Source organism: Drosophila elegans, unplaced genomic scaffold (assembly GCF_018152505.1).
Source record: "Drosophila elegans isolate 14027-0461.03 unplaced genomic scaffold, ASM1815250v1 contig_814, whole genome shotgun sequence".
Taxonomy (NCBI): domain Eukaryota; kingdom Metazoa; phylum Arthropoda; class Insecta; order Diptera; family Drosophilidae; genus Drosophila; species Drosophila elegans.
In genome coordinates this window covers 3,491,433-3,516,263 of record NW_024546167.1, presented here as the reverse complement: position 1 = coordinate 3,516,263, position 24,831 = coordinate 3,491,433, and the positions used below count along the sequence as shown (strand labels likewise).

General features: G+C 39.5%; 3 protein-coding genes across 4 annotated transcripts; 2 read left to right on the top strand and 1 right to left on the bottom strand.

The window, feature by feature from the left end:
• Nucleotides 1-925: 925 nt before the first annotated feature.
• Nucleotides 926-4,021, top strand: LOC108142030. The gene is made up of 4 exons (XM_017265707.2): nt 926-1,723; nt 1,785-1,928; nt 2,633-3,644; nt 3,702-4,021. Exons 1-4 carry the CDS (start codon nt 1,179-1,181, stop codon nt 3,813-3,815), a joined length of 1,815 nt encoding a protein of 604 aa, XP_017121196.1. The 5' UTR covers nt 926-1,178; the 3' UTR covers nt 3,816-4,021.
• On the bottom strand, nt 3,960-4,738 carry LOC108142031 (peptidyl-tRNA hydrolase ICT1, mitochondrial). The gene is made up of 2 exons (XM_017265708.2): nt 4,518-4,738; nt 3,960-4,463 (listed from the first exon to the last, which is right to left on the bottom strand). The coding sequence occupies exons 1-2, from the start codon at nt 4,677-4,679 to the stop codon at nt 4,011-4,013; spliced, it is 615 nt and encodes a 204-aa protein (XP_017121197.1). The 5' UTR covers nt 4,680-4,738; the 3' UTR covers nt 3,960-4,010.
• Nucleotides 4,739-5,512: 774 nt separating this feature from the next.
• Nucleotides 5,513-24,824, top strand: LOC108141843 (unconventional myosin ID). Of its 2 annotated transcripts, XM_017265433.2 has the most exons (10): nt 5,513-6,099; nt 6,174-6,354; nt 15,872-16,174; nt 18,124-18,343; nt 19,801-20,026; nt 20,098-20,481; nt 20,551-20,630; nt 21,442-22,824; nt 23,929-24,086; nt 24,146-24,824. In XM_017265433.2, the coding sequence occupies exons 2-10, from the start codon at nt 6,266-6,268 to the stop codon at nt 24,312-24,314; spliced, it is 3,012 nt and encodes a 1,003-aa protein (XP_017120922.1). In that variant the 5' UTR covers nt 5,513-6,099; nt 6,174-6,265; the 3' UTR covers nt 24,315-24,824. The 2 variants fall into 2 exon arrangements, with proteins under 2 accessions (XP_017120922.1, XP_017120923.1); XM_017265434.2 differs by having other exon boundaries at nt 5,513-6,354.
• Nucleotides 24,825-24,831: the final 7 nt, after the last annotated feature.

Genomic DNA, 24,831 nt, shown 5'->3' with positions numbered 1-24,831 from the left:
TATATAAATATTTAGCCTTGATTAAATAGGATACAATTAGTGATTTTAAAAAAGTATGGTCAAACAAATAAAATGCTTACAATAACCCTTAACTATTGTAGATCTTTGTATTTAAAAAACATAAAAAAGAATAAAATGTTCTAAAAGTTTCGTTTGAAATCCTAACACGAAATGTAATGTCAGTTAGAATAGAAAGCTTGATCAATACGTATTGGTGATAAACTTTCCAAAATCTGCGGTGATATATGGACCTTAAACTTTGCATACATTAAAATGATCTTTCTAATAAACATATGTATTTTCAGATAAACAAAATTCCTTATAGAATAAATATGTAAATGTGCAAAAGGTAAAGTTTTGTTCTATTTGTGGAAATGCATTAAAAATGATTTTGTCAGTTTTAAGTACTATAAATATTTACAAATTGTAAGATCCTCTTTAATTATTCCAATAAAAATATACGATGACGATACATAGAATTTTAGATAAAAATTAAAATACCAAAATTTTAAATAGTCTTGTACAATAATTATTGAAAAACTGAATACCAAAAAAAAATTGTTTACATATTTAAAAAAATCACAACTATAGTACAATTTTTACTACAATTTTAATAAAGGCAATGTTAAGTTTTAACAATAGAGTAGCATTTTTTTAAATTTTTTATAAAGTTAAATCTTTTATGAACTTCTAACTTTTTTTTTAATATTATAAATTTGTCAAAATTTAAATAGCAAAATTTAAAATAGTGCTTTAGAACAAAATTTTGAAAGTTTTTATTTCGGCTAAAATATATGAACGAAGTTTAGATTTGAAATCCAATCGTCGGGCGGCAAGCGGCGAAAGCTCGATTCCAGTCAGAACCTAAAAATGGCCAAGTGGGAGATGCTTCCAAGTGACTGCCAGATTGGCAAGAAGAAGCATCCAGCTAGAAACCGTTATCAGTGGCGGCAATAACAAGCGAGGCTTCAACTCACTTCCAGTACAAAGAAGATCAGTGCAGTTGCAGTGCCGGGTGCGTCCAGTTGTCCAGTTGCCCATGTGTCCGCTTGTCCACGTGTGAGTGCTGGTGATTATGCACTAGATCGATACTCGATCGATTCCATACAAAGTGTGCTGTAAACACAAAGCGCTGAGGGTCACTTCCGCAAAAGCAAACGTAAAACGAAACCGCAACGATGACGGGAACTGCCGCCGTGCTGCTCACGATCACGATACCCACGAAGGCCGAGGAGCAGCGCCTGAAGATGGGCTACGTCCAGGTGGTCAACGGGGCGGGGGCCACGCCCATTGGCACCGCCAGCCGCGCCTCGACGATCGAAAGCCTGTCCACCATCCGAATAGGAGGGGAATCACCGGAGCAGGGCGTCAAGTTGAAGTCTTCCCTGCCAAAAATCCAAATTCAGACGACCGATGGCAACTGTCACGATCACCTGCTCAACATGCCACTGGACACGGACCAGGAGCAGGTGGTGCGCCAGATCCTGCAGAAGTATCACATACCCAACGCCGTGTGGCTGCCTAGTCTGGAGGGGAATGCCTACCACATCAGCTTCTCCATGGACTTTGACGAGCGCTACGAGAATCTCTATGAGGCACTGCAGGAATGGGGCATCGGCGATCGGGAGGGATCGGCTGTTTCTGTGATCAGCTGCCTGGCCAACAGATCCTACGTCCAGCGTGAAACCATGGAGGATCAGGAGGAGCAGCCCTCTAGCAATGAGTTAAATTCGCTTTAAATATGGTTATTTAAGACATTAATCTATAAAGATTCCTTTCCGCAGGCACATCAATGCCCAGAAGCAAGGGATCTGGAATCGATTCATGAACTCTGTGCGATCCCGATTGAATGTGGCCCAGATCCTGAGGGATGTGCGCCAGGATGCGGCCATTACCTTCGACTTTTGCATACTCCTAGTCTCGGCAGCGTAAGATTTAGCTAACACTAATCATAATAGAACTAGGTATTCGATTTTGCATTTAAATATTTTAAAATTGCAAATATTTAATTGGTAAACAAACTCAAAAATTAGAATTGCCTAAAAATAATCAATTTTATTAAGAAAATTAGTTTATCTTTTATAAGCCCCTTGAAAAGCCTTTTATAATTTAATTAAAAAGTACCTATATATATTATCGATCAGTATTGTCCGTTTGTCCGTTTAAACGCAAACAAGAGCCTCAGTTTGGAAGCCATTTAAATAAATTGCTTATAGTATAGGTTTCAGAAATATTTTATAGCTACGAATTCTGAAAACTAAATCAAAAAGATATATCTTCGCTGTTTAATGATACTAATAGATGAATATACTTCGATATGCGGTAATTGTTTACTATTATTTTAAAAAGCGATTTTATTTTGTTTTAAATTGGTCAACAAAAAAGAAATCAAAATGTGGACCTTTTATTGAATATTTAATTTTTATAAAAGCTGCAAGGATATATCAGCTTTGTCCAGCCGGCAAATTAATTTAATTATTAATTTCTTATTCTTTATAATTCTGAAATTAATACTTTATAAGGCAAACTTAGCTGTTTGTACAATATTGTTCTTATTACTGCACACTGCAATCCTACTTTAAGACCTCCATAAGATAAAGGAGCACCAGTAATAACAATCAATCCCTTTCAGAGTTCTGGCCAGCTTCGGTCTGGTGGAGAATAGCACGATCTTCCTGGCCTCCAGCATGCTGATTTCCCCTTTAATGGGGCCAATAATTGCGGCCATCTTTGGGACTGTGATCCAGGATCGATCGCTTCGCAGGCTGGGCATGCTGAACGAACTGATTGGCATCCTGACCGCCACCCTGGTGGGCTTCCTCTTCGGCCTGGTGGTGTGCACCACGGACCACAAGTACGGCATTGGCGAAGGACTCACGGAGGAGATGCTCTCGCGCTGCGACCTGCACTCCCTGGTCGTGGGCGTTTTCACGGCCATCCCGTCGGGAGCGGCGGCTGCCATTGGAATCCTGGGCGGCAACATTGGCTCTCTGGTGGGCGTGGCCATATCCGCCTCTCTGCTGCCGCCGGCAGTCAACTCTGGACTGCTGTGGGCAGTGGCCTGCATCTATAAGTTCTTCGAGCACGACGACTCGCTGTACGTGGATGTGATCAAGACGCGTCGCTACTCGGACAACCAGGCCAAGGAACTGGCCGTCCTGGGCGGCATCAGCATGTGCCTAACGCTGTCCAATGTGTTGTGCGTCTACCTGATGGGCATCCTGGTGCTGAAGGTCAAGGAAATTGCGCCGGTGATCGGGCGCAAGAACCGGCAGTTCTGGAAACATGACATCAAGTTGGCGCGCCATGGAAAAGTGGAGACAGAGGCCGATATTTTGGACGAGCTAATGGCCAATTTGGCCACCGAGGACCAGCAGGCGCTCGGTTCACTCAATCGTCAGTTTCTGCGCCACCTGGACGAGGCGAACTACCAGCACACATGGTCGCCGCTTAGCAACCGGCACAGTTTCTCGTTGCAGCCGCCTGGAGCGGAATTCTCCACCATCCACCGACTGGAGCAGCTGTATGCCTCGAAAATGGCCGGTGTTTTGCCTACACTAGAGCATCGTCAGCGCCACAGTGTGGTCAGTAGGCCATCGCAAAGGAGCCACGATGTGACCATTCAGCTAAGTCCTCCGCAGTCCGTAAGTTGCCAAACATTATTTGTTATTTTTCCGACTGTTCATATCCTGTTCTTTCAGCGTCCTCGATTTTCCAGCATGCCCTCGCAAGTGGGAAAGGAGGAGCCACCAAAGGTGGCCAGTTCCAAGCGGTTTACAGTCACGCCGGCCACTGAGGATCAGCAGCTTCCCTAGATATCTAATGGGTCTTTTCGTGTTTTCACTTTCACAGGATTTGTGTAAATTTAAATATAATAAGAGTCATTTACTTGCCATACTCTAGCAGAGGGTATATCAACTATGTAAAAGTGAAAACCTGAAATGGCCCTTATAGCTTAGTTAAGTGTATATGTGTAATGTGAATCTGTGTGCAACAATTTCGAATAATAACTACAATTCTATTCCGCCGGGTCCTTGACGATCCGCTTTGATCTGGCCACGACCACGTTTCACTTGGAGCCGTTCGCGGGCCGCTCGCTCCTGGCGCCGGCGAAGCTTCTCTAGCGTCTCCTCGCTGGGTGGAGCAGCTGCCAAGGTCTCCTGGGAGCGGATGAGGGAGCGCAGCTTCTCCAGGGCATCGGCAAGGTTCATTTGCTGGGAGCGAGTGAGGTCGCTCTTGATGTAGAAATAGCCCTCCTTGGTGATCCGATTGGCCAGCACCTGGAGCAGCTTCTGGCGCGTCTGCTCGGGTATCCAGTCCGCCTGCGCCACCTTGAAGCGCACATCCACCTTGGTGTTCACCGTGTTCACGTGCTGGCCTCCGGGTCCCGAGCTGCGGCTGTAGGTGATCTCCAGTCTGTCCATGGGAATGAAGCCGTTGAATTTGTTGGCGCTCCCAGGAGGCTGTTGTGTGGAAATATTAGATATATTATATCAGGATCCACTGCATCCACTTACCGGCGGGGGCGGCGTGTAGATTTGTAGCCGCGCACTCGGGTACAGCTTGTCCAGGGACAAGTCGCTCCTGTAGGAGAGCTGCCGTCCTAGCAGGGTGTTAGTGCCGCCGGATGAGCTGCTCTGGCGCAGCACGCTGATGAAGGCACGCGTGATTTTATTCATTATATCCCGATTTTTGTGGAAACAAAATGTTACGAGGGCGAAGGCGCACAGCTGTTTGAATCAGTGTTACCAGACTGTGAATTGCATGAGTTACACAAAAAATCTCGACTTTTCCCGCCGAATTCAAACGAGAGCTTAATTTCAAATATGTTTAGTCCACAACATTTTTAGGTGTCAGTGAACTAATTAAATAAGTAAATATGAGATAATACTTTATTTTTCCTTCCTACTAATTATTCAAACATACAATATTTTATTTGGTCAAAATTATTTATTAGTAGCAAGTGATATGCAAGTATGTTTGTTATCTCTTTTTAACCGTCTGGGCTTGAATAAATTTATAAAATTATTAATTTAAAAATATGCTTTAGATTAGTTTAACCGCGGTTTAGTTTAAAGATTATATTATAACTTTTAAACAATTCGTTCTTATTTAATAGTTGGCTCACGTTATTCCGACAGCGGCGACATTGTGACGAAGGCGTGAAATAAGTAGGAAGGTGTCTGTGCTGTGTGCATATCAAAGTTTCGAACCACTGGTGGGGTGTACAAATTATATATTTATATATCTTTTCGTACTAATAATTTCTACGTATATTACATTTTACATACTAACAGTTTTCAACTTAAATGTAATCTTAAATATAATCTTATATTTATCGGGCAGAAACATTTCAACAACGACGCGCTTTCCACAACAGTGTTGTAAAACATTGTTTATTTTCAGGAAGCTCATTGCAAAAATATCGTTACTTTTATCGATATATTATATTAAAATATTAAAATAGCGCCGTCGCCGATATCGATGTTCCCAAAATGTTTCCATCTCTATTACGTTTACTCTCTCGAACGCGGTTGTCCGACGGCCGTTTGTTGTTATTAATCCGCCGTCGGCAAGCTTGCTTATCGGCTGCATTCCGGACTAGTTCGCACCGATCAGGGCAGAAAAAGATCGTAGCAAATCATAGGCTGGAGTTTGGAAATCCTAAAATAAATGTTTATATCGGGCGACGTCGCGAAACTTGTGGCCTTAAGTGAGGTTGACAGTGGTTGTGGTTCCTGATCGAGTTCTCGTTATTTTTGTTGTTCCCGATCTTGTTCCCGTTTTCGTGGCTCCAGTCCAATTGGAAGCGTTCGATCGGTCCACAAATATTCTTTATTGATCTTCGTCGGATACCGAACCGCATTTCGTCGTCGTGTCTGTTGTCACACCGAAAATTATTCGTCACAATCAGCAGAAGCGGCCGAAATTGGCTCATAAAACATAAAAATCAGTCGGCAGCAAACACACGAAATTTATATACATACGTATAGATATTGTATATTTAAAATTCGAAGCGAGACGCGAAAGGCGAGGCAAACAAAAAGTAAAAAAGAACCGAAACAAAACAAAAGCCAAGTGAACGCTTCCACTTTTTCGGTGTGTGTCGTTTTAGCGTGATATTCCTGTGCGATATTCTTACCTGAGTCTAAACCTCACCTCTGCCCTTGCAGCCGGCAATTAGCAACCCCGATCCTCACTCCATCTCTCCGCCCGTGAGCAAAACACAAAGGACGACAGGACAGCAACAGGACACCACTGCACCATGGCATTGCAACGGGAAGCAGGAGTGCAGGACTTCGTCCTTCTGGACCAAGTGTCCATGGAGAAGTTCATGGATAACCTGCGAAAGCGGTAAGTAAAAAGTTTTAACAGGGATACCAAAGTTATTAGACCCAAAAAAAATTATCATAGAAAGTGCAAAATTTTGAAATGAATTTTAAACTATTATGTATTATGTACAATACAATTTTTCACTCTGATGAGTATTAAATTAATACCAAGAAAGTATTTAAATAAAACTTATGTGGTTTAAAAATATTTCCTTAGGCTACGGTTTTAGACTCTTCGTTTTATAAATGAATCTAAAAAGTATAGGGGTTCTATTATTAGGTATTTTTAATACTTAAACTTAAATAAAAATCAAAAAGCTTTCAAACTAAAGAGCCTAAATAATGCTACACCAATATGACTTTCTTTTAGTAACTTTTAAAAATAAAAGAAGCAAAAAATATGGTTTCATGAAAATTATTTGTATTTACATATATTTGTTTATATACAATTCTGTTTAAAAAACAATATTTATCAAGAGGGTTGTGATTTATAATGTTGGGTTTCTAAGTTCCTAGAAACTCTCTTAAGTCGCAAAGTTACTTCCGCTGTTAAATAATTTTTTTTTTAAGTATTGCCCCATGCATCGGAGTTCTGACATAAAAAGTCTAAGCTGATATGTTATTTTCCAGTTTGTCCAGATAATTCCAATTGGCGAATGTCCAGCGTGTTTATTGATTCCACTGGTGGCCTTGTCCTCTGTTCACTCCTCCTTTTACTGTACTCCCCCCTCCCCCCTTTGGGAAACCACTTTTCCCCCAAGCTGTTGGTCTAGTTCAAGGCTTCTGGTTTGATCGATTGCCACCTGGGGGCGCCACGCAGAAGAACCGGTTGCGGTTCTTGGCTTTTCCGACTTGATTAAACTGGATTTGTTTATCGGCGCTTCAATTAAAGCCGAGCTCTCCGTCTCCGACTTTATTTCCCCCATTTAACCCACTCCACTCGCTTTCTGTGTTCCACTCGAGGGCGCACTCAATGGACCCATTTGCATGCTCATTTAGAGTGTTAAACTCTTCTCTTTGTGCCATGACTTTCGGTTTTAAATGCATTCATTAGCGGCTTTTCATTTCAATTCGAGAATGGAATGAGATTTGATGATATATTGGGGGGAGACTTTGTCTAGAAACAAGAACTATATAATACTTTTAATATTTAAAATGTTAAAAGCACTGTGATATTTTACTTAAATAATTTGGTTTAGTTTTGATGGCTATGGTCAGTTCCAATCATTAACTTTGATGATCTAATATATTCATGTACCATTAAGATTTATAGATCATTTTGTACCATTAAAATTTATAGATCAACAATGAGGAATTCAATGAAAACATCTTGTTTTAGTGTTTTTAAAACGCAGCCTTATGCCATTATAATTTACTAATTTAACTACATTTTAATTGTTCAAAAACTTAGGAATTATGTAGTTGAAATGACCATGTTCGATATTTTACTATGACAACATATTTATGAGCCAAAAAGATTTATAGATCAATATTAAGCAACTCAATACTAAATATTTTGATTTTTTAATGACTAAAAACTAAATCTATTGAATTGTTATTGCTCAAAAACTTTAAAAGCTAATGAAATTGTCAGTTCCAGTACATGAAAACCTAATACAGTTGCGTGTCAATTAGATTTATGATCACCAAGTTAGAAGTTATAATATCTAAGTAACATATTTATTGAGTGGCACTTCTAGAAACAGTCTCACTTTAAATCAACTCACTGCTCCACATCAAATGTCAATATTTGTGTGGCCGGCACTGTGGTTCCAGGTGCTTACAAACTTACCCATTATGTAAAGTTCCTTAACCCCCCGACGACCACGCAGTACATACAGCCCACATGGGCCCTATATCATTTCATTCCATTTCATTTTATTTAACTGCGAGTGTCAACAACTTGTTGCAACCGCTTCCCTTGGGGTATCTCCACATCCATTTCTCCGGGTCGCTGGTTCGCATGGCTCGCTAACTTTCATGTAAAAGCGATCATTATCGGGAAAAGTTCTCGCCACCGCATTGTCGAGTCCACATATTTATTCAACTGATTAGCAGAGGTTTACAAAACTGTGGAAATATGTAGAAATAGGTATGGGGTTTCGCTTGGACCTTTATGATAATGAGTTCGGTGGCCCTGTTTGGCTCTTAATGATAGTTTCGGTTTCTCTTTCCCAAAATATTTTGCAATGCCTATAAATAAATGTAAAAACTCAATAAATTGGTCAGCGAGTCCAGTGCATCACTGATTCATCTAATAACTAAATATATTTTATTACTAAACACACTCAGACGATTTATTACAATTACGTTTGGCTGGCTTTGATAAGCCCAAAACCAAAGTGTTCGCCTTGAGTGAGCTGTCAGTTGAAATTGCCGTCGAAAAAGGAAATTAATTGGTGAGCCATCAGTTGAAGGAAATTCGGATGTCTACGCATTCACAGATGGTAATACCCTGTAGTTGATTGTTCGATTGCGTAAGTGATGAAGACTGTCATTAAAATGAAATTACTGTCAGAGATGCGTTAACCCACTTTGGTGGCTCACAAACCGCTTATCAATGTATCGCAAGCAAATAAAGCAGTGTAAATTGGATTAATTACATAATCACAGTACGACTCGTGATTAAAACCACGATTTTCATGTCTTACAACTTGGCATAACCATAACGTAACTCAAATCAATTTGTTGCGCATTAATACATATTTTTAGCTGGAAAGCCGGAAAAGTCGAAGCCAGCTGGGTTGAGGAAAACCAGCAACAAACTGAGGGTCAAAAACGCGCCAAAAAACGCGTGGAAATTGCGCGAAAACGTAAAAGAAATAAAAGAAATGCAGTGATAAAAACTCACTTTCCTTTGGCATCGACCGGGTGAATCAATCCAATGGGAAATGACTGCATTTTTTATAACTTGTATGTAATTTACTTGTTTTGATTTGGCACATGACATCATACATTTTGTGGCACCCTGCAAATAAGGCTAGAAATAGTATATTTTATTCAACAAATATTATAAAAAAATATGTATCTGACTCACGCTGTGTATCTTGCAGATACTCAAGTCAACAGAAAGAAAACTGAACAAAAAAAAAAAAAATGCCATGGCGTAGCCAAAATACGAACCGGTTGATGGCGTCAGTTTGGCCGAGACTCACCCACAAAATAGAGGATGAAAAAATGTGTTTGGAAGAAAACTTGTTTGCCCCAGAAAAAAAAAGCCGAAAAGTTTCCTCGATCGCCACCAAAAGAAGCGAGATCTTTGTTTGCCGCAATCAAAGTTCGCAGTTGCCGACTAAGGAGACGTTTTACGACTGCCATTAAGTCAAGTGTCCTCACGGGAGGGCCAATGGACTCGTAAAATCCCTGATTGATTGCCCTTTGACCCTTTGGCTCCCTCCCATGGATCACTTTCGAGTACCCCATTTCGTGTCTATTTAGCTGATAAGTTTTGTTTTCATTTTCGGCACTTGTTTACTCACTTATATGGCCTATATTTTTCGGGATGCATCTAGTGTTTACAGCACTCGAGTATTCCATGAACTGTTCTGTCTGGGAAAACATTTATGGGGCTATGAATTTTGAATATTATTTTTGGGCTTTATCAAGTGATTTGTTTGACAACCAGGAGAAAATGCCTTTTGTGTGACAAGGTGAAGGATCGGCTGATGGAATAAGTGTGTTTTTAATGACAGAATAGCAGACTTAATATATTTTAATAGTTTATTTGCACATTAACCTTAGGGGTTTACCCCTTTGAGTTGTAAATTCAAGGAATCCTTTTTTATTTCAACCCTATCAGTGTTGATAGGGTGTTATCAAACAACACCCACTCAAGCAACGTTCTTGAGATTTCAAAGTAGGTCTTCCACTTTAGCCACTTCATAAATGCGTGAAATAATATCAAGTATTCCAGCTATCCAACTGATGATTCATTGACTTGACGATATTCAACCTCCAATGCTAACGACAAACTGCATTTCATTTTCATTTAAATGCTTCTCACTTTGACTGTGCTTCTACTGATTTTATTTTATTTACTTTTTGGATTGGACAAGGCTAGGATTTTAGTATTCCGCAGGCGACAATAAACTGCACTTAACGAAATATATTTTGCTTGTTTTTTTTATGGGCAAACCAAATCCCAAGGGTCCAATCCATTTGAATGCTTCAGTTTAGTCGATGACTTTTAAATTTCAAACTTAAACTAAACTTGAGTAACTCTCCAAAGGAGGCAGCCTTATCGTTTTACCAAAATTGATATTGCCTTTTTATCAACAGCGAATCAAAAACCCCATTTTTAATTATAGTTTTACCAGTTACTGAAACCCACTTCGGCGCCCCATGGCATTCCACTTTTATAATTATTTATGTATTGGGGTTCTGAGCAGCGCCAAAGGCCCGATAAGATTGCAAACTTCCACCGAAGTGCCAGAAATTGTCGCAGAAAAGCGTTTTCTATAGTATAGATCGATCGAGCCATGGCTAATACTTACTGCCAAGGCGATAAGCGTACTTTTGGTTATGCAATTGTGGCGGCGAGACCTTCCATTGGATAGGGTTTCCATTTATAGTCGTTAATATTTATCCCTGCCAATTGTATATCGAGTATTTATTTATACATTCCCAGCTGATAACCGTGTGATATTCCCCTTCCTTTGTTATGGAGAAAAATATTAAAGGCCCCCTAGAAACATAAACAATTGCCAGCGTTTTCATAGTGAAGAAAGCAATTAAAGACTTCTTGGATTTCCAATTGCAATCGGAGATTGTCTGTTTATTTGTAGAGTGCATAGCTGTTGCATTGTCTTGGATCTTCCAGTTCAAAGGGAGTCTTTCATCTATTGTAGTTCCCCATCCACATTTTCCACCTTGAATAGTCGATAAGGGGCCATCAAACCAGCCCAGATAAGCACTTCTGATACCGGAACGGAAATCAAATCGTGACCACTGCGATTTGATGGCCAGTTTTCTGCCGGTGTTTCCCTCTCTTCCATGCCATAAACTTGGTTAATATGCGAATTCTCGGAAGAAAAGCATAAACCATTGAGGGATAGGGAAAGGCACAGGGAAAGGGAAAGGGGCAACGTCTTAGAACGACCCAAGATCCCGTCTAGACGACGCCGTGTAGTGCTCCAGCTCTGTTTGTTTATCCAGAGCCAGGCAATGTTTGTCATTCGCATTGCAATAACTTCTGCTTGGAGCAGAAGTCCAGGGGAAAATTCAGTGGCATCTGCATTTCGTTTACACAAATCTTTAGCGGCCTGCTCCGTTCAGACTTTTCTGCTCCTGTTAATTGATTTGCGTTCGAGTCTACTGGCTGTAAATTGAAGTTAATTCGAAGGCACGGTCCAGATGCAATTGTGCATTGCACAAATTGAGGGGAAAACACTAGCCGAGAATCGTTGAAAAGTCGCTCGGAAAAATTCTGCAGATGGTCAGTAGACAAAAGCGAAACGGAGCATTGTATACAACGTTAATAACAAGATGGAAAAGCTATTCTGCCCCGGTCTGATGAGGTTCCCATCAATGCGATTGTATTGGCAGCCGTTCAAAAAATTGGCCAAAGGAACTTGACCTTTTCGTGATTCTACTCGTGAAGAATTTTTTCTTATTCTTTAATGTTTTCCATACTTTTGTTCACTGGGGTGTAGAAACAAAAGTGATCAAAACAAGAAATATTTCATGCAAATAAATTTCCATGCCAATTTGTTTTATTAAAAAAAATAAAAACAAGAAAAATTCCATGCGAAACTGTTTGTTTTTGTTTAAATTTTAAAACAAGGAAATTACCATTAAATTTGGTTTTCTATATTGTAAACTACTTTACTAATAACAGTTCAACATCCCTTGTTCATGAAGTTAGCAACCTTTTCAAGCCCTCCTCACACAATCAATTTATAAGCAATAAATCGCCTAAATTCAATTAGATATCAGAAAAACAAACCCCCATTAAGGCAAGTAAAAACATTGACCCACTAAAAGCCCAGTTTGTTGACCAACTTATGACGTCAACTCGGTCCAAACATTTGGCGAACAACCGTCTGCTTTGCCCATGAAAAATGCACTGTTAGCTTATTGATTTTCCGTCTGGGGTGGAGTACGATTTTCAGAATTAAATGATTCATCGGAAGGCGAGAAAAGTCGTTGCAAATAACTAATAGCTATATGCAAATCGCACTTAGAATTGCCGGCGCTGAGTCAGACGAAAACTTGTTAGCACTCCAAGCTAACAATTTGTTTATTAATAGATACAATTTTAAATTAAATAATATTGGATGCCAATGCCATGTGCTCAGTTTCAGGAAGATGAGTCAGTAAAAATAGTAAAAGTTTCGGTGTTTAAACAAAATGTTCAAACACAGAATTGCATCAAAACAATTTGTTGCTTAGTGTTGGAATTTCTTATGTGTCTGTCGATATATATTTGTTTTCTTATTTTGCGCTTTTATCTTAATTACGTCATTGGGCTTGGTATAAATAAAGACACTCACAGTCAGCGACAGTCGTTATGATGAATACAACCAAGTCGACTTTATGAAGTGCGAAGCGCGAAAGAATGAACATTAAAATGTGCGAAGCCAGCAAAGAGAATTTAATTTATTTTCTTTTTCATTTCGGATGACGACTCCAAAAGGGGGGCCTAAAGCCATGTGTTGGCACTTGAGTAAATAAATATTATGAAAAATATGTTGTAGATTTTAGAGGGCAAGTACAGCAGCAGATAACTATATATGTATGACAAATGGGGTGCAGCGAGGAGTTTTGGAATGATAAGCAAGTTCAGGCTGCTATGAGTCAGAACTTTGTTTATTTTATAACACAAGCTTACAAAATTAAATTGACAATTTAGTCCAAAAGCGAATATTTGATATTTTGGATCAGTTTGATTCCTTTACTAAAAAAATCTTTTTTTACTTAATCACCTATCTTCTTGGCTACTTTATTTAATACTTTAGTTTTAAATTAATTTACAACGTAAAAAAATGGTTCCATTAAATACAAATTTTAGAGTAATTTTTTATTCAACCGGTAATACATCTCAAGTAACTTTAATTTAGTTTTCGATTTATAGTTTATAAAGAAAAGTAATTTCTTTGAAAAAAAAAAACAAAAATAAGTTTGTTGTCTTTAGAATTGGAAGTTCAATTAAGAATATTAAGTTAAAGTATACATGTTAAATATGCATACAGTAATCCATGTTAATCCAAACATAGGTGATTTCACGTCAATTAATAAATTATATATTTGTTTTTTTAAACTGTTTTTTTTTAATTTGTATTTTAATTGTTAGTAAACATGTTTGCGGGTATTTTTCATTTAGTTTTGCAATACTACCACTGGATTTAAAAACTACGTTTTGAATTGAAGAAGTCCTAAAACCATATAGTCCATGTATAATAGCTTATAAAATTAACCATTCTAGCAATGACCCTTTTATGAAAACAGAAATCAGTTGCCAGTTCGATCGGCACCTGATTTGCTGGCCGTTGAGTCCGGTTCTTGACAATTACCTGGCTGGTCGACAATTTCTATGGCCCCATTGGGCCCTCCTCCGCAAAAGGCGAGTGGAGAGTCATGCGGGCCCAAAACAAATTTTGACGTTATGTCAATCATGCACCCCGTGGGCGGTCATTGTCCACCCCCATTCCCACTTCCACTCCCACTCACTCCACCTCCATTTCACATGGTAGTTGTTGTCATTATGGTTCTGGGGGGGAAATCGTAGAAATCACGCCGATGGACACTTTTAAGATTAAGTTTCTTTTTTGCTAAGAGGCTTGCCGTTTGCTGCTCGCCCTTTTGCCACTGAGTGCAACTCGCAGAGATGGCCACAAAAAGTTAAAAACCGTGCTAAACGCTTTCTTGGCCATTGGCTGGAGTTCAGAGGTTCTCGTTAAGTCATTTGTCGCCTGTCACTCTTTTGACCCAGTTGTCTGGTGGGCAAAAGTAACATAAATGGCAGCCCACTGGCGGCAAACAAACACAAACGAAACGGAAAGTAGGAAAGGCAGAAAAGCCAGCCCCTTCTAAAAATAAGCACTGAAAAGCTAAGTAAAAACATGTGTTCGGGGGGCGACTGGTGCCCCAAACCAGCAGCCAAAACATAAATACAAACAAATGCGCGTATTAAGTGTATTGTTTTAATCGTTTGCATTTCCCCACTTCGGGCTAACGAAAACTGTTGACTGTTTGGTTTCGGCTTAGATCGCGTTTTAACAATTTCTCCGTTTCTCGTTTTTGTCTGGTAATTTAGTGCTTTATTTTCGGTTTCGGTTTCTGTTTTTCGTTTTTGGGAAAACACTCTGTTGTCCAGGGTTTTGTAATACTTGTTGCACAGTCTATGGGGCTGGACTTTGGTTATTATGTGGCTCATCTGGAGTAATTTGTAGTCGGTAATGGTGTAACTCCTACTTTCGGGGCACTCTGGGTAATTTTCTTGCAAATTGTGGCAAGTCATTTGCATCCCATTCGCTTCGCCTTTTTTGCTATTGAGACAGCACTGAAATTAAGTCAAATCTTAAACACTTCATAAGCTTGTAAGTAAACCTAATGAAGTAACAGAAAAAGTGTCCCCTCTCTTGGCTACAAAATTGCTAAAAGAGGCATTATTATGTAAATCTAAAGAAAGTTTAATAATTAATTATTGGGGGTCACACAGAAATCTTTTTAGTTAAAATTTGTGATCACATTACATGTTCACTCCAACCGAATTTCAACCTAAGAGATTTCTGTGACACCCTTGCATATGAACATTTGTTTTAATTTTATAAATAATTCGGAATTTACATGGAGGTACCTATCACTAAATTTTCAAAGCAATACATTTTCTAACGATTTTCTTTCAACGATTTTCTAAATACCTAATATCGTTTTTTTTAAACCTGAAATTAGATAACGTGGACTTTTCGAATTTTTCCAAAAGTAATCAAATGTCTGACTAAATTCGCTTTAAATAAAAGTTCCCTTTATAATGCTCTTATGCACTATATAACAATACAAAACACAATTTTTTTTGGCTGCCCTCAATTACAAATTTAAATCTTCTCCAAATAGAACATTTCCATGCCCCATTTTGTATCTCATTGTCTATCTTTCCAAAAGTGACCCACTTATCGAAACTGAATGCATTTTATTAACACAACAAACTTTTAGAGCCAATCTTTTGGCGCCTTACAAATTGAGTACAAAATAAATGCATCCACATGCACAACCCATTGCAGTCAATCAAAAACGCAGCAAAAGCGATCAAAAATTTGATCCACATAGCGACTGTGAGTTATATTGATCGACAGGTCATGTGGTGCAGCTATCTCATATAAATCCAAATCGATGTTCTCTTGAAATGTTTGAAAAGCAATTTTCGAACTGAAAGCTGCAGGCGCCAACGACGGGTGGTGGCTCCCCACCTGACACTCCCACTATTTAGTTTTAGTTAATCCCAGTCCGACGAAATCTCGAAATTTCGTAATCTGCTGGAAATGAGTTCCCAAACACTACACCGTCAACTAATGAGCGACCATCCATTACTCTTCCGCCAGATTCCAAGTTGGATCCATCTACACATACATCGGCGAGGTGTGCGTCTCGATGAATCCCTACAGACAGATGAATATCTACGGCCCGGAGACGATCCGCAAGTACAAGGGCCGCGAACTGTTCGAGAACGCCCCCCACTTGTTCGCGATCGCCGACGCCGCCTACAGGGTCCTCAAGCAGCGCCAGCAGGACACCTGCATCCTGATTTCTGGCGAATCCGGAGCCGGCAAGACGGAGGCCTCCAAGATCATCATGAAGTACATTGCGGCGGTGACAAATGCCCAGGGACAGAACGAAATCGAACGGTGAGTGATGGGTTTTAGCTTAGAAGTCAATAGGAAGACACTTTTTTTATCAGAATAATTTAGTTATTTTTTAGTGTTTAAAAAATTGAATGTCATCTTAAATTGTCTTAAAAAGACAATCTGGAAAATGAGTAAAAATATTCTGCAACTAACTTATTTGTAATAACGATTAAGTTTTGTTTGATATCTTAGAATAATTAAATGTTTTTCTATTTTCTTTTATTACCTAATATACATTTTGATTTAATGAAACTTAAAAATATTTGTTCAATAATTTTTAAGCGAACTAATTGATTTCGTTTTACAATAGCTAGAAACATAAAAGCAGAAATAACTAGTTATCCAATGAAATAACATAAAACAAAATTTAGTTCTAAAAGTTTTTTTTATAAATAAACACAAATTGGACGAATGTTAATAAGATTTTTAAGTAAAAATTTTGACGTGTTAATTGTTCTTTAAGAGTAGAGCATTATATAGCACGCATATTAAATGTTCTGTAAATATTAGCCGCAGCCAGCACAAAGAGCAAATTAGTTACTTAAATATTAAATAATAATTAAATACCCATAGAGTAAGCTTCATTTCGTTGCTAAATTACTGAGTTTCTGAAAAAATGAATTTAATAGCCCTATATAATATGTACTATGTTTAAATAGCTTAAACATTCCCAAGCAGTTTGCACTGATTGCATAGTAAATTAGTTTATTAATTTAAATAACTGTATGCATTAGGTTGATGGAACGCTTTCGGCCTTATCACAATAGTGTGAACCAGACCAGACTGGGAACCGAACCGAACTGAACTTCAATCTATAACATGTCGGTCTCGGAGAAAAGCACTCACATTTGCCATTGTTTTTGCATGCAAATGCGCAATGGAATTCTCGTTGCGGGAGCCTGGGTACAAGGCGCCTGCTAATTAAGCATTCCCCAGATGGGGCATAATCGCTCACATGGTCATCATCATCATTATTATCATCGCCACGTCATCGCGTGACCCGTGACCCCGGATGACATCAGTGCCGGACTGCAGCTTAAGTTGCCAAATTAATTGCCCCACTAATTGCCCACCCCAGCCAACCACTTTGTCCAGGGGAACTTTTATCACTTGGGTGTAGTTTAAGGTGCTCCATAAAATCGCTGAGACTGAGACTTGGTCGGCAACCAAGCCCAAAACACAATGGCCAACTAAATTGCCAATTTTTAGTGCCTCCAATGAAATTTAAAACGACATTTAGTATAGTTTCGGGGATTAGGGCGAATGCCATTTCCCAAATTACTTTGCCAAAAGGAACAAAGCGGAATTTATGGAGCATTAAGCAAGCTGTTTATTATATTTGATTATGTTTTAAGTTATATCGATTTGACTTTAACGAGACTTTTATTTTAATTCTGTGAGCATACAACAATAATTTTTATTGTCACAGACGTTTTTAATTGTCGGTCGTTATAAAGAAGAATAGAAATATTTTCAGACTATAAAATTTATAAAAGGGTGACAAAGAAATCTCGGAGGGACAAATTTGGTTAGATTGTACCATACAAATTGCAATCTTATTTCAGGAAATAAACTCTAAGTCCTTCACTTACAGAAAATCGAAAAAGTTAAGTCCGTTTATTATGTTTAGGAAATGTTTCTAGTGTCATAGAGCTATGATTATTTTATTTCAAGCTATTTATTGCACTGACTTATGTTCTCTGAGTGTTTTAATCATTGGAAAATTATATTATATGGCATTATTATAAACATTCATCTTATTGTAGTGTCAATAAGATAATGAGGGAATATAAATATGAAAACTGGTTCTAATGTATGCCGCAACAATCATGCCTAGTACTATAAGATATTTTTAAATAAGGTATATCAATGATAAGACCGTTTTATCTAAATATTGTATATATTATAAATATATATTATTTATATAATTTGTATATTTACCTTTTCAGAGTTAAGAACGTGCTGATTCAGAGCAATGCCATCCTGGAAACCTTTGGCAACGCGAAGACGAACCGCAACGACAACTCCAGTCGCTTTGGCAAGTACATGGACATTGAGTTCGACTACAAGGCGGATCCGGTGGGGGGCATCATCACCAACTACCTGCTGGAGAAGTCGCGAGTGGTGCAGCAGCAGCCGGGCGAGCGGAACTTCCACAGTTTCTACCAGGTGAGCACTACTCGTGTGTGGCCCTCAGTATTTAACTTACACGATTATTTACCCAGTGAGTCAGCGTGACGCGTGCCAGGTGACGAAAGGTGTTCGGTGGGGAAGTGGTGCCTTGTAGGGGGTGGGGCCGTTACAGTGGGGCGTCAATTACTTGGGGGGTGTCAGGTTGTGGCCGTGATGATACTTTTTTCGGCTGCCTAGACAGTTATTGTTGCGGTTTTTCGGGGAGTGGCCCTCAAACCTGCCGTGTAAACATTAACGGGCATTTAAGTTGAGCGTTTAGGTCTGTTTCACGGTTGGGATATATATGCATAACGCCCTGCTGTCAATATAACTTATGACGTGCGATGGACTAATATAAAACAATTTACAAATTCAGTTAAACTATAGTTTTGGTTGTGACCAGTCATTTAACTGTATACTTTAGTTAAGAAAATTCCACAAAGCTCTCAGAAAATCCTAAAACAGAGAGATTATTTGTTTAATTATCTGAGAGGCAAAACTGTTTGTTAATTTAATTAAATTCGCCGACAGCTGGATACCTAGTTTTTATTGGCGCTTTAAAAGTAATGATATCATTGAAAGCACGATAACATAGCCCTACCCAAGACTCATCCAATAAACCAGAAAAAATGATCGCGTCACAATTTGTGTGCTTATTCATTGTTCAAGGCGTAAACACCCACAATATAGGTATACCCACCCATTGATCAGGTCAATTTAACCTGTTGAGGTGATAATTGATCGCTATTTCCGATGTATTTCTAAAGTATTTGATCAATTCGAATCGTTTTTAGCGCATTTATCATCTATAAACACTTAATCAAGTCGAGTATTTCATCTGGTTTTTATGGGAGCTCGAGTTGTTTATTTTTAAAATGAGTCAAAATAAATATTGTGCCATTCTATGAAATGCAAAATGTATCGGATCCTCGTCTTCATAAGTCATAACTTATCAGCTTGGCCCAGATATTATAATTTATGAGGTACCTATTAAAAAAGTTATCTTGAAATTAACAATACTCAACCTTACTTGCACTGATAAGCATGTAGATTTTAATTGATTATTTAGTTATGAGTTACCCAACGTTAAAGATCTATAAAAATTACTCAACTGATAAGTCACGTTATCAATCATAGATGATATAATCGACAAAAATAACAGTTGGGAATGTTTTGATAAAGATAACATACATTTTTGTATGTCCTATTAAATGTTATTTATATATTTAAGATCTATAAATGAAATAATAAGCTGTTAAAACTCTTTCCAAACTAGACACCAGAATTTGTAGATGAAAAACTAAAATGACAGCAGCCAAATGCGTAATGGAAAACGGAAGTTCAATTATAGTTAACATGACCACTGAGCTAAATTCTTTAAATATGGATACGGACATGTATAGTTGGAATTCTTTAATTAATACCCCCAACCATTTAATCTACTTGTATTTCAGCTGCTTCGTGGAGCCAACGACAACGAACTGCGGCAATATGAGTTACAGAAGGAAACCGGGAAATACCACTACTTGAACCAGGGCAGCATGGACATCCTGACGGAGAAGTCCGACTACAAGGGCACCTGCAACGCCTTCAAGACCCTGGGATTCTCCACGGATGAGGTGCAGACCATTTGGCGGACCATTGCAGCCGTACTCCATCTGGGAAATGTGGAGTTCCAAAGTGAGTTCTTTGTGTTCTTGGTATTATTCCCCTGAGAAATGTTGAATACATATTTTGGCATTCAATTGCAGCCATTGAGGATGAGTTGGTCATAAGCAATAAGCAGCACCTGAAGTCCACTGCCAAGCTGCTGCAGGTTACCGAATCGGAGCTGTCCATGGCACTGACCAAACGGGTCATCGCCGCCGGTGGAAATGTGATGCAGAAGGATCACAATGCCACGCAGGCGGAGTACGGAAAGGATGCTTTGGCCAAGGCCATCTACGACCGCCTCTTCACCTGGATTATTTCCCGCATCAACCGGGCGATCCTGTTCCGCGGCAGCAAGACGCAGGCGAGGTTCAACTCGGTCATCGGAGTGCTGGACATCTACGGCTTCGAGATCTTCGACTCCAACAGCTTCGAACAGTTCTGCATCAACTACTGCAACGAGAAGCTGCAGCAGCTCTTCATCGGTGAGACTTTTTGGGGGAGGGGGTTTGTAATCAAGGGAATGGCTTAGTAATGTGCGTAATCCCCTTTAGAACTGGTGCTGAAGCAGGAGCAGGAGGAGTACCAGCGCGAGGGCATCGAGTGGACTAATATTGACTACTTCAACAACAAGGTGAGTAACAATTGAAAGGTGAATCTAGATTATTTTTTATATGGCTTAAGGTTAAACAACCTTTAGATTAAGCCAATATTGAGAATTATTACACTTATTCCTATGTTCCTAAAGGAAAAAAAGAAACAGTAGACTTTATAGTCTAGCTGGCAATATATATCGTCTATATTTGCTCTATATTTTTGTGAAATGCATTAACACCGATTTCATTGCTTATATATTTTATTTATTTATATTAAGCTGGCATAATGTTTAAAACCAAAAGCTAACTAGATACTTAGAGCATTTCCAACTATAACCTTCCGTTTTTCAATTTATTCAGTAAATGATATTAAATAGTAAGATTGAGTTGGAATGTAGGGGCGTTTTATGTAAATTAGATCAGAATATTCGTTTGAATGGTCTTCGTAAAGTCATATAAAATAGACATAGCTTGTCTATGTATTTTTTGTATTCAACAACAACAGAATAATACCTTTTGGACCCCAATTCGCCATTGGTTAGTCCTTCTAAAATCGGATAAATCAACTATAAATTGACTTTTAGTTTTTTGCATACCAATTCGATTAGATTTTTTCTTAAAATGTATCCGCTGTTCTTGGAGAAACTAAAGTTCCCAATTAGTTGTCCGATTCAGAAGTCTAATTTCCTTGTAGTACCTGAAAAGAAAGATTGGTAAAACTTAGTGGCTGCCATATGACGAAGGTAATGCCTTCTAAGCTACTTTATTAAGGTTGTTTACATAGTTGATTTATTAGTAAGTTTCCTCAAAAAATGTTTAAAGTAACCCGAAGACCTAACCATATTCCAGATCATTTGCGATCTTGTGGAGCAGCCGCACAAGGGCATCATTGCCATCATGGACGAGGCGTGTCTGAGCGTGGGCAAGGTGACGGACGACACGCTCCTGGGGGCGATGGACAAGAACCTGAGCAAGCATCCGCACTACACGAGTCGCCAGCTGAAGCCCACGGACAAGGAGCTGAAGCATCGCGAGGACTTCCGCATCACGCACTACGCGGGCGATGTGGTCTACAACATCAACGGGTTCATCGAGAAGAACAAGGACACGCTGTACCAGGACTTCAAGCGTCTGCTGCACAACTCCAAGGACGCCAACCTGAGCGAGATGTGGCCGGAGGGGGCGCAGGACATCAAGAAGACAACCAAGCGTCCACTGACGGCGGGCACCCTGTTCCAGCGATCGATGGCCGACCTGGTGGTCACGCTGCTAAAGAAGGAGCCCTTCTATGTGCGCTGCATCAAGCCCAATGACATCAAGAGCTCCACCGTGTTCGACGAGGAGCGGGTGGAGCATCAGGTGCGCTATCTGGGTCTGCTCGAGAATTTGCGGGTCCGTCGAGCCGGATTCGTGCACCGCCAGCGCTACGACAAGTTCCTGCTGCGCTACAAGATGATCTCGCAGTACACGTGGCCCAATTTCCGGGCGGGCAGCGACCGCGACGGCGTCCGGGTGCTGATCGAGGAGAAGGGCTTTGCGCAGGACGTGAAGTATGGCCACACGAAGATCTTCATTCGCTCGCCCCGCACCCTGTTCGCCCTGGAGGAGAAGCGCAATGAGATGATACCGCACATAGTGACGCTGCTGCAGAAACAGGTGCGCGGATGGATCGTCCGCCGGAACTTCAAGAAGATGAAGGCCGCCATCGCAATCATGCGGGCCTACAAGACCTACAAGCTGCGCAGCTATGTCCAGGAGCTGGCCAACCGTTTCCGGGGCGCCAAGCAGACCCGCGACTATGGCAAGAGCATCCAGTGGCCACAGCCGCCGCTCGCCGGACGCAAGGCGGAAGCGAAGCTGCACCGCATCTTTGACTTCTGGCGCGCCTACATGATCCTGCGCAAGTATCCGCGCAACCAGTGGCCCCAGCTGCGGCTCCAGATTATCGCGGCCACCGCCCTGGGCGGCCGGCGTCCCTATTGGGGCCAGCAGCGCCGCTGGCTGGGCGACTACCTGGCCAACTCGCAGGACAACAGCGGCTACGAGGCGTACAACGCCAGTTTGCGCAAGATCCAGATCCGCCAGGTGCTCTTCTCCGCCTTCGCCAAGAAGATCAACCAATGCAACAAGCAGTCGAACCGCGCCTTCATCGTCACCGATTCGACCATCTACAAGTTGGATGGCATCAAGAAGAAGTTCCACGACATGAAGCGATCAATCGGAATCAGGGAGGTGAGTGAATATTAATTCAAATATTTCAATACAAATAGGACAGTCAAATACCCATTAAAAATACTCTCAGAAAAGAAAAGTATTCAAATCCTATATGAGTCCAGCTTTAAATGGACAAGCCGCAGTTTATATAAAATAAATAATAATATTATAATAAAAAAATATTTAATTCGACTTAATTCTAAATTTTAATCTTAAAATAACAACAAAGTTATGTAGGATTCAATGAAAGGTACATATGTCATACTGTCATCCAACCCGATTTTTTCCAACAATTTTTGAGTTCATATCAAGTAAGATGATTGAAAATTGTTAAGGAAGAAAAAATGGCAAGGAAACATATTGATAAACACTCATTTATCAAACAATTTTATCAAGAAATAGTAAAAATTAATTTCTTGACATTGAAATTAACAAGTTAAATTTAAAATCATGTTTTTAAATACCATGCATGTTAAATTGCATGACCTCAATATTAAATATTTAAACTAATGTGCAAAATATTGAAATTAAAAATGAACACCTTTTTTTTTTTAATTTTTGTATATACTACCATTCATTTAATAATCAATTTTATCTATAAAGAAACAGTAAAAGTAAATTTCTGGACATTAAATACAACATCTTATATTTCACACTTAAGTAAAATGTAAAAACATGTTTTTAAAATAGTGCGGAAAATATTAAAATTAAAAAATGAGTTGTATTTGTTTTAAACTTGTTATCATTAAGTTTTATATAGTTTAAATTTAAAGGGAAAACATTTTAAATTCAAACAAAAGTCATATTATATATTTGCCTATTCAACCAAAATGTATAAAATTTAAATCAAGAAATCTCTTAATTAACTATGAAACACTTGGTCTTGTTTACCAGTGTAAGAAATCAAATATAATCGTTAAATCGCTGTACTCGAAAGCCAACAAACTTTAAGGGTCTTAATATTATTGGCAGCATTATAATTTCGGGTTTAATTGGAAGACCAAACCTAATGTTTCTATGAACAAAGTTATTATCATAGCAACTAGATATCTCCTTTGCTTTTAAAACATTTCTTGAAATCCTTAAAGTAACGCCACTCAACCAAAACGGTCTCCTCCACAGCTAACATCCATTAGCGTGACTCCTGGCCGGGATCAACTGATAGTCTTCCACTCGCCCAAAAACAAGGACCTGGTGTTTTCGCTACAGGGCGAGCACACGCCCCTCAAGGAGGATCGCATTGGCGAGGTGGTTGGCATTGTGTGCAAGAAGTACCATGAGTGAGTATGGGGTGCACGGAGTCCTGGGCGCAGCTATTACCCAATGTATCCTTTTGCAGCCTCACCGGAACGGAGTTGCGGGTTAATGTGAGCAGCACAATCCCCTGTCGTCTGGATGGCAAGTCACGCACCATTTCGGTGGAGGCGGCGTCCAATCTGGAGGTGCCCAACTTCCATTGCAAGGAGGGCAGAATCATCTTCGAGGTGCCGGCGGCGTATTGCGTTTAGGGGATGCTGTCCAACCCCCTTCGAAGTGTAAATTATGGAACCTTATTTTAGGATCCACCATTCTACTTGTTGTTTACCCCTTTGTCCCATTGGTGGACAAAGGACAAGATAACTCTGTGTATACCGTGCCTTCTGCTAACACACACTTTGTAGTTTTAAAACGTCTTTTAGTTAGTAATATCTGTTCTGTGTGTGTTTGTTTGATCGACGAATTGACGTATTGATCGTGATTTTGTACATTTTTTTATTACGTATGCGTTAAGGCGATATTTATTTACCATCCATGTGAGAGGACAACCTCCGCCGGTTTTGCTGGCAGGCATTAATAACGAAAAGTATTAAATGCAAATGCACTTTGTGCATTTCTTCAAATATGATTCACAGCACACAACAAACCTTCAGCGAAACCGTTTGTACTTAAAACGAAATTCACGAACCTATGTGTGCCATTTGCAAATAATATTTTTTAAATATTATACAAAATAAAAGCTGTAAACTTTGTATTTTAAAGGCGATG